The following is a 10,973-nucleotide window of genomic DNA, read 5'->3' as shown; positions in this document are numbered from 1 at the left end:
ACACACACACACACACACACACACACGACGATTTGATTCAACAGAGAATTGGTATCACTTTTTGTCATCTAAACTCACGTCAAGCTATTATATATTTCTTATTCTACAGTGTAGGATCTTTCCATAAATATGAAAACTGTAAACATTTCTTTCCCTGTGAAACGCGTACTTATGGAATATCAAACATGTAAAATTTTGTTGGTTAAAATTGAGGAAACATCGCAGTCCTTACGTAAGCCGCCAGAAAGTAACGAAACACATTCCAAGTATACATTAAGACGTTATCTGTGGTCAAATTTTGTTGGTTAAAATTGAGGAAACATCGCAGTCCTTACGTAAGCCGCCAGAAAGTAACGAAACATATTCCAAGTAGACGTTATCTGTGGTCAAATTTTGTTGGTTAAAATTGAGGAAACATCGCAGTCCTTACGTAAGCCGCCAGAAAGTAACGAAACACATTCCAAGTATACATTAAGACGTTATCTGTGGTCAAATTTTGTCGTTACTTCCATAAACATTAAAGTTTAATACCTAAACTTTGTAAATTTATCACATTGTCAGTCGCAATTTTTATGTAGATAAAAGATGTTTCTCTTTTCTTCACCACTGGACATCTTTCTACCGAAACATCCGAAAGGTGTACTGAAAGGCTAGAGAAAATATTGTCCATTTAAAGATAGTACGGAAAATCACTAGAAATACTTCTTTGCAGTGTTTCATCTGTTCTCTCGAGGTCACTGACCGCTAGTTATACAGGTAAGCAGTAGGGGAACAGGAAACGTTGAAAAACTTGTGACCCAGTCACTTCATAGGCTTATTAAACCTTTATCAGCGGAATGCCAATGCCTCCCAGAAAGTGTCTTGAATACAAATACCTCCTTTAATACTCTAAAATACTTCATGTAAAAAAAATGAACCCGAAAGAGGTCTCGCTTCAAGAATATAAGAAAACTCCGTTTTTTTTTATTATTAAATTCTTGTTAATTTAACCAGTTTCGTAGTATCGCAGGCTGCTTTTAAATATAAAGACTAAAAACCAGAAAACAACTAAACAAATTTTTGAAAAAGGGTAAGTTTTTAAGTCTTAATTTACATTGTCACTTAATTTTTTTTATCTTCTTACCATAATGGACGTAGCGTGTATGTCAGTATGTAACCAAAACTTCTGCGCTATTTGTTGAATGACACCGCAAACAATTTTAAATAAAAGTACTCTCCTCACAAGAAGAACACGACTTTCACTAGGACTGCACATGAGGGTTTGATTATATATTTATTGTTGTAATTTTGAAACGTAGTACTGAGAAAGTGGAGTTCTTCAAAATTGTTTTCAATAAACGGTACCACGTTTAATATATAAAAAAACATTACAGTTTATATCGGTAAAATTTACGCAAATTTTCAGCTCTGTACATTGAATCATTTTGATGCAATGACTTGTATATGACTAAAGAGCACAATCCGAACTTTTTCCCGTGCAGTACTTCCCAGAAAAAGAATCTCTTTTTTTTAGAAAATGTTCACTTTTCCTTTTTTTTGAAGTGAGGTATGAATAATACGGTTAGTAATTACTAACACTAACAGCCGCCCGTAGGACTGCGCTTCTGCTGGTTTTACTAATATTTCAAATCAAACTAAGTATACACGTTTTTAAATTAACACCAGCATTAAAATGTTTAATTTTAACGATAAAATTACTATAATATTCAAGTTACATAGACAACAGATAATTTTTTTCCAGGCAATTGTGTGAAAAATTTATTATGAGTGTTTCCAACGTATTAATTTCTTCTTACTTTCAATCTTTGGGCTTCACACTTAGTTTTGTATTTATCATTCAATTTGCCACTTTTCACTGAGTTATTCCGGTTTCGGGATTTTCACCTCTTACCAGTAACCGTGTGCAAGGGCAAATTGAAACAATAAGGCTAGGCTTCATATAGTTTCGTTTTGAGTTTACTTGCTGGTTATGAGCAGAGCATTTTTTAAAAGTTATAAAAATGTTACATCAAAACGTTAGCACATATATTTCCTTCAGTGATGGGGCAGGAAAGAGGGGGCCCACTGTGGGAAATGTCCTACTACCTAGTTTGTAAAAAAAAAACTCAATGATTATAAGTATTATTTTATTGCGAGTTATAGCTTTTACAGTAAGAAGGAATGTATTTCTTTATTGTAAAAGCTGTAATTTGTAAAAAAATAATAAATAATAGGCTTCATATAGTCTATATAATTTAGAGACGAAATGTATTTCCATAAATTGTGCTATCTATTGTATGTTTCCTCGTGTTCTACATTTTATGGGTCTGCTTGTACTTAGGAAGAAAAGCACTACAAATAATGCTGTCCAAAAGAAAGAGATAAAAGTCAATTAACAACAATACTATTGTTAAGAAACGTGTAACAATGATGTTATGGTTTAGCACCGTTTTAATTATTGAGAAGTCATAACTGTGTACAATAAACCACCTGAAGTCTTAACATTCAGTGTGTTTGTTCTTAGTCACATGATTTATTTCATTAGACATGCACGAGTGTTGTCTTGGTAACTTTTACAAACTCATTACGTTTCTTGCGAGTTTTGATACGAATTAAAATGTTTTCAACAGAGCATGGAGAATGTTGTACATTCAACTTTTATGAGAACTAAACATGACAATACAAGACAGTGATATAAAGTATTTTTTAAGTTACCTTTATAATACTTCGTGTTAAGTACTTGTTTTTACGCTTCATCCCCCCCCTTTTAGGTTCAATTACATTTTGTTCCCACTTTTTGTGCTACTAAGGAAAATATGTACTTGAATATACTTATAGCAAAATATAAGTAATAACCCAGTATGATATAACTTTACAATATGTTGTTCTAGAATGTATTTACTGTAGCATCAGGTAATGTAAGTTTTTTTTTTTTGTTACGATTATTTCTTGACAGAGATAATGGGTAATATTTAATTCCATCTAATTTCGGTTCCAATACGTCACAAGTTGTGTTGGAAGTCACACCCATGTTGTTTTTACATCTCAAGTTACATATTTTTTGTGTCCAAGCTACTTTTATTCCGGTAGTTCAAGTTGTTACCGGAAGAACGGTCACAGTTAAACATATCATCATGCAAGTAAAGTTGTGTATTTTGGGTTTTTTAAACAAGTGGCATGACTATGCAGATTGTCATAGAAACCTTTAGATTTTGGCTATTGGAATGCAGTGTGGTATTAACCCAACATATGTGTGCCAGCGTGAAGAACCTGATGTCACGGACCATTTTCCTGTCGTTGCACGTGACTGTCCGAACACTTTTACCCACTTGATTTCGGCCTTTTCTTAAATATACTGTAACCAGAGTAGTTTTTTTTTCTTTCATTTTTAACAATGCTTAAATGATTTGATTTGTTATAGTTGTAATTATCTATAAGGGAATATTATGGAGAATTACATGGTACACACACACACACGTGTGTGTGTGTGTTTGTGTGATCATGATTTAGAAGTGTATTTCCTACATGCTGTTGTAGTTCATTATTTGGGTTGCGTGTATGGCTCTACGCCAAAATCTTATTACTTCACTATCCTACTTCCAACACAGGGCATTGTTGGTAGATCAACGACGTGAGTGAGACCAACTACTTCAAAGAATTACTGATAAAAGCAGAGGGCACGAAAGCGAAACACATTTTAAACATACTGAAACCCAAGTGAACCAGTGTGTGTGTGTGTGTCAGTGAGCGTGATGAGAATCTGACAACCAGGTTGTAATATAGAGCAAAACTGAAACACAAAAGGACAACCAGGCTAGTTGTTACTACAGTCCTAGACAACTTTTCGTTTTGTTTTTGTGTTATTGCGATACTTGGAAGTTGGACTACTTGGATAAACGTAATTCGGTACGGTTTAGTTAGCACAATAAACTCGCAAACAGAAAAACGTACAATATTCAAGAAACTGAAGTTAAAACGACTAAAATACAGCAACTAAAAATCAAACGAATACATTTTTTAAATAAAATGGAGCAAAATCTTATACAAAGGAAATATCTTGGATTTGATTGGTTTAATTGTATCTTAGGAAACTCGAGCTAATGAACTACAATTTTTTTGATAAATATTAATGCAAAGAGGTTGTGTTACAAATTTTTAGTTGTAAAAAAAATTGTTGTCAGGTGTTCGTGTTTGGTTTTAGAAATAAAATATTTAGCAGTGAAAAAACTAGAAATCGGATCTTCGAGGATCAGCTATAATGCATCCGGGATTGTAGCCTCCTATCACCTGGTTTTCACAATAAACTATATAAGGGCATTATAGGCAGATGTTCTAAACGTATGATATAGCTAATGATAAGCCGTGTGATTTTTTTAGGTATATCTGTCGTAGCATCAATTTTTATTAGTATGGTAATAGGTTATGGGGATTATTTTGGGTGACAAATGTATGAGAATTTCTACGATTGCGTGTTCCGCTGTTAAAAAATCAAGCGTGACTTGTTTTTCTGTGATAATGTCATGAGAAATTCTTTCAGGAAGTATCGGAGTTCACGCTATTCGCGTTTGACCTCAAAACGTAGACGGGCCACAAGTTTAGGCCTAATCAAACACACAGAGCACCTCTGAGGTTTGAAATAATTATGCTCTTAATTATAGTATTTTGGAACTTGTGTATAAAGTTAAAATCATAAATAATATTCAAAGTTAAACTGGTACACAATTAAAAACATTTTATTTAGGCCTATCTATGGCATTCAAAAATGTGACGACTCTACATGTTTCGACGTTACAACTCCTGAGTATCAAATATTTTTATTTCTTGCTTTTAAAGTTCATATGTCATGCTGTGTTGTAGCTTACAGAGTGCATAATTCTTCTCGTGATTCATGATATATGCACGTTTTACTGACATCACGACAGTACAAATTGCAACGTTAAGCGTCCCTTATGTGACGTCATTTTATTGTCTACTGGTTGATTGACAGACAACACATTACTGTGTAGTTGTGTGAGTGGTTTTAAAACAAGTGACACCCTCCAGGCGGCATTTGGCCACTTTTCGGGAAAATGAAAACATTTATTTAGAAGACAACCATCATAGAAAAGATGGCAGACTCTAGACAACATTTCGGAGAAGTTGATTTCGTTCTCGTTATTGGCGTTTCGCCGTTTTCAATCAACCAGACATGAGAACACATTCATTCACGAAATAAAACATTACCACAGCTGTCATAACGCTCACGAAATGTTTCATTTCTTTTGGTTGCTTATTTCAGTGGAATAAACGTGAATGTGCTTCGATATATTAACGCAGAGAGCAGTTTTGTTTAGTAATAATAATAATAATAATACGAAATATTCTTACTTCCAATTATAATGTAATAGTCACTCATTATTAATAAATTATTTTACACAAAATTTGAAAATGACGTAATATTCACAAGATTTTGAAAATGCTACATGATGTATCACTGAGCTAACCGAATAAAATGCCGTGTTTCTTTGTTATTCATAAAAATGTTTAGAATATTATGAAATTTTCTAATTCCTAGTTTAAGTGAGTCTCAAGACATCTAGTTGTAATACATATTTAATAAATTGTTTTGCAACAACTGACAACGAATTGGGAGTTAAAATATTTCAACCGTTACAGACATTTGTTCTTATTTTTTTGTTAACATGAAAACTTTTCAGAGCAGATGATAAAATCTGTGTGAAAGCGACACCATTGTATAATAATTTTTTTCTTGAAAATTTTGGATAATAGTATATGCAATTCTGTTTAAGTTACAATTAGGAAATCCTTTTATCACACTATGTTAAAACTGTCAAAAACGTTGCTTAATTTTTCACTTTTTAGTATTTAACTGTTGACCGAGTGTTGTTCAGCAAGATGAGAGAGAAAAACTTGAATAAATTATAATGAAGAATAAATACACTTCTAAATGAAAACATTTTAGTATATTTTCTGCTACGTTTCGAGCAGACGCCCTTCGTCAGGTAGTAAATTTCGTGTTACAATGGAATTAGGCTTAGAAATAATTGTTAAAAGTTTAGATAATACAAAGATTCTAGTTACACAGTGACAAAAATGCTGATCAAAACATTGTTGAACTTTATTATTGTGTTTTGGCACTTGTGTATAAAGTTAATCATAGATAATATTCAACGTTAAAATTGGTACACAAAAACCTTTTATTTAGGCCTATCTATGGCCTTTAAAAGTTGACGACTCAACATGTTTGGACGTTGCAACGTGTCATCCTCAGGATGTTGAACTTATCAAGTAAATATTATTAAAATTATTAAGAGAATGGATAAGAAGTAATTAATGGTACCTCCGACATGGTACTCAACACGAGAAAGCCTTGAACACTGCCCTCCAGCTCAACACCAAATCCCCTTGTGGTATAAACGAATGATTTCTTTTCAAGTACTTGTACAGCTCCGTCAACCCTTTCTCTAATTTCGTCCCTTAAACCATTTCTGTAGACGCGTTTACCTTACTTTATACTCCTGGTTAAATATCCCTCTTCAACTTTACTTATGCAAAAGTTTTCCTTCGCATGATTATTTTGCGAATTTATGTTTATTTTCCTATGTTTATATTTTTAAGTCCAGTTGTAGTTCTAGTTACTTTTCCATATTTTAACTAATTTTAATAATATTTAAGTAATAAGTTCAACAGTTTTTATCATGTTTCGTCCTCCTCGTTGAACGTGTGTAATTAGAATCTTTGTGTTATCATAACTTATGACGATTATTTCTGAGCCCAAATCAATTGTAACACTGTCTTTACTGCCTGACGAAAGAATGTCTGGTCGAAACATCGCAGAAAATAAACTACAAAAGTTTTCCTGTAGATGTGTGAATTTATTGAAGTTATTCTAGTATTAACTATGGCGCTTCTGTGTAATTTTTCGTACTGTTTCATGTTGTAAACTATAGAGGTCTACAGTAACCGATTATTGTGAGAACAAGATCGCGCACTTTACCCACGAAGTTGTTGTCTTTTGAACCAATAAATGCACTATTTTGCTTCTGTATGTGTTCCATTACCCACACGTGTGGTTCACTTCACAATTACCGTGTTTCTTAACCTCTTGTATTACATCTTCATGTATGATGGCCATTGCCTAGTGTATTCAGTGTGGTGAACATGTTTTTTTTATGTGTATTAACGTCCTTTGTCTAAAAGATCACACCTTTACGTCCGTTACTTCTACTTTCCCATTTCCAGGTGTATATTTTTTTAGATACACAATAAAAACAAAAAAAAACATATGTTTAAGTATTTCATAACTTATCGGAAACTTGAAACTGATAATATTTAGAAAGTTTGAAGGTGGAATGTCACATTTTTCAAGATTAAAACAGGTAATGTAGTGTATGCGATGTATGTGCCCATTGTAGTTATCCAGGTCAACATTTTCGACAGAACTGGCCCGCTCTCATTGTACAACGACAAACCATTAGGACTTGTATATCACTATTCTATCAGTTTTTGTTTCATGAAATCGCACGGACCGGCAAGGTGGTTGAGAATCGCTGTTCTAGATAGAGGAGACATGTATACTAATGACATTAAAAGAATGTTAATTATTTTTATCATAAGGATACTTATTTCCTTTCTAAGTGTGTAAGACGGCCATTTTTCTTCATTACAATAGGTTTTGATAGTTTATTATATAATAATAATGATTATTGACACTAAAACAACTTTAAGGTTTTAAAGATGTTGACTTCCTTCTTACAGTTCAGCAGTCTGATTTTTATATGTATACACATTTCTTTTCGCACCCTAGCGGTATGTATGGTAGTTGGAGTGTTAACCTTTCCAGCTGGTTGGGACAGTGACGTAGTGAAGGAGGTATGTGGTCCTGAATCTGATAACTATGACCCTGGTCAGTGTGGAGTCCGATGGGCTTACATTCTGGCCATTATTGGAGTATGTGACTGTGTGGTCCTGGCGGCACTAGCCTTTGTTCTGGGCACGCGCTACGTGAAAGTAGTACCAGAACAGTACCCTCCGAATGGATCGGTGTATAGAGGTCAGTATCGTGTCAAGTTCTTCGTACGGTTTAAGATATTTGAAATAAATTAAACAGTGTGCAAAACTGAGAAATTATCATTTTCTTTTCCTTTCGCAAATTTGTTTGAAAAACACATGTGTAATTTAATTGTTTCATTGGTAGAATAAGCGAAGTTAAATATAAAAAAGGGGGGCTTAGTTTTCTGTAGTTTTAAATTTGTTTTATTAGTGAAAATGACTAAAATAAGTATAGCATCAGTGCTTCCATCTCTTGGAACGTTTTTGCAAGAACTCGACTTTTTTCTTGAGAATAATTGTGAATCTTTAATATGTTTATTCTTAAGTGATTAATTACACGGAAAATATTCGTTTTATCGTGAGATAACTCGCACTTTTAATGTCTAATATACAGTATATTTTATTCTTAAAAAAAAATTGCAGGTAAGTAATCATAACCGAAGACTAATCTCATTGTAACTGATGCTGGCTTGTTTACTTTGAATCTATTGACTTTGTTTTCATACGCTCAAACTTACATACGTCTCTACTGAAAGTGATATATTTTAAAATGTTACTGTACATAAATTCTAAATGCTTCAAGTACCAAATATTATTTTCATTATCACTAAATTCAGCTACGTTTAGCAAGACAACTACCACACAAGTTTATGAAAAAATTAAAATTGATCCCAAAACGTGCTTGAACTTGTTTCCTCACTTCTGTGTATTTTTGCGCATAGAAAAATAGTTCTTAATAAAATAAAAGTGAACGTGCTAGATATTTTATTACTATTACTGTTGAAAACGTTGTCTGCGGCGTCAAATATTTATCTAGTTTATTGAGCAATAAATGTACTTCTTTTGTGTATGTGCCTGTGTAGGAGAGATGAACACCGCCTTTGTACCTGATAATCAGTCTACTACCTCCCGGAAATTCATGAACCTACAACCGGTAATGCTGATGCCTCAACCGGGTGATCCAGAACGCTTCTCAGAATTTTCCCACCGAACCACAAGATCCAAAGCTAGCGGTCACAGAAGTGATTACGGGCCAGTTATGCATAACTTCCAGTTGTAAGGTCATCAGTTCGTCTTGTGACGTCACTGTCATTAACGTACCATAATTTTAAACGTAGCTTCGATATTATAGCCCTGGTGTTCATTTACCCAGTGTTTGATTAGACTCCATGAAACCTCAACTTATGAGATTTCATGTAGAGTTCCAGTTGTGTAGTCATCACTGCCAGATCTAACATCATTAACTTCAAATGTTATTTAACAACCAAGAAACCATACACACATATTATATATATATATATATATATATATACACACACACACACACACACACACACACACACACACACACACACACACACACACATAAGAGGTGAGACTTGGGCAGTCACAGTTTTTATAGCCCTCTTGATTTCTACAAAAGAAACAAAAATGGTTTGATTCAACAAAAGAAACTAATGCTTTCAAAGCATAAAATTGCTCTGTAATCTTTATCTAGACAATTCAAGCCGAAATACTGGAGTTTCTGATCAATAAAAATGCGAGTTAAACCGAATCAAACATTTCTTGTGGAATTAAAGAAGGCTCAACAAACTATGTAGCTGCCTATATGAAAACCAGCCTTATCCTTGTGGTGGTATCTTTTTATCGATACATACATATGTACCACTTCTGGTGTTTCAGGTTTATGAGATAGGTCTACAAGGATCGATCCCCGCTAGCATAACCAATTGTACTGCTGTGGCCGAGGTCGACCCCTTCCAGGCCTAACTTATAAATCATAATACTTTAAAATATATAATGAACATTAATAATATTAAAGTAATAAACACAATTTGTATTGTTGCCATGATTAAAATATTTATTCTAATACATAAATAATCAAACTATTGATTACTAAGGTTTGGCTTTAAGAGGACGCGGTTGAAATTGTGTACATAACGCATGTTTGATTATATCCCATGTATATCTATTGAAACATCATCAGCTTTAGTGCCACATTTGTTTAAGATTGAACACGTTTAGCCTAGAGACTAGCTTTTAATAGGTAGTGAAATGGACATCACTGATTGTCAAAACAAGTTTGATTTTTGTTTTGTTTTGCCAAAGCAAAAAAAGTTTTATTGCGAATTTTAGTCTTCCCTGTTGAGGTTGAAATGTAGACTATTTTTAAACTGTGATTAGTCCTAGACTTAAGATGTAAAGTTGTTATTCCCTGATGTTTTTTGGAACTGTTGAACTGAATAACCGAAACGTCGAGGAATAAAATACTCAACGTAAGCCTAGGGTCCTAAACTTATTCGAACGTATGAAAATACTTAAGTTTGTACTCAATCAACTAAAAACTGAAAGAAAATAAATTAATACACGTTTTGAGTGTTAATGAGTATGGCATAAGATATATTTATCTGTAACACTTGACCACAGAGGTTATTAATCACAAGTATGTTTAAGGACAGGTTAGACAATATTTGCATTGTTATAACATACTGAAATTACTTCCATTATTTGAAACGAACGATATTTTGTTTCTCAGATTACATTTGCTTTATTTAACACATAAAATGCATCGGTAGAGGGCTGGTTTATGCCTTAAAATTTGTACATAACGTGGTGTATTTTAATTTTGCCATATTATGTTAACAATCTTGGTGTTGGGCGTTTTATGTCGGGAATGAAACTTGATTAATAATCAAGAAACGGGCCTAATGAGTAAGTTTTACATTTACTAATTCGTGGTCAGTACGTGTATTTTTTTAAGAAGATGGAGATTGTAAATATATCCTGTTTATAATACACTGACCAATGACATTACATCGTTTATTGAAGACGTGTGTGTTATAATACACTGACCAATGACATTTACATCGTTTATTGAAGACGTGTGTGTTTATAATACACTGACCAATGATATTACATCGTTTATTGAAGACGTGTGTGTT

General features: G+C 33.3%; 1 protein-coding gene across 1 annotated transcript in view; it reads left to right on the top strand.

The window, feature by feature from the left end:
* The window catches only part of LOC106463466 (lipoma HMGIC fusion partner-like 3 protein), a 17,571-nt gene extending 6,688 nt beyond the window's left edge, over positions 1–10,883 (top strand). Inside the window, exons 2-3 of the mRNA XM_013923497.2 lie at positions 7,787–8,032; positions 8,895–10,883. Of these exons, the coding sequence (XP_013778951.1) occupies positions 7,787–8,032; positions 8,895–9,091 (443 nt within the window). The 3' untranslated portion in view covers positions 9,092–10,883. The remainder of the gene's footprint in view (positions 1–7,786; positions 8,033–8,894) is intronic.
* Positions 10,884–10,973: the final 90 nt, after the last annotated feature.

This window comes from Limulus polyphemus, unplaced genomic scaffold (assembly GCF_000517525.1).
Source record: "Limulus polyphemus unplaced genomic scaffold, Limulus_polyphemus-2.1.2 Scaffold1414, whole genome shotgun sequence".
Taxonomy (NCBI): Eukaryota; Metazoa; Arthropoda; class Merostomata; order Xiphosura; family Limulidae; genus Limulus; species Limulus polyphemus.
Note: the sequence above shows the minus strand (reverse complement) of the source record. Positions and strands in the feature narration are given on the sequence as shown.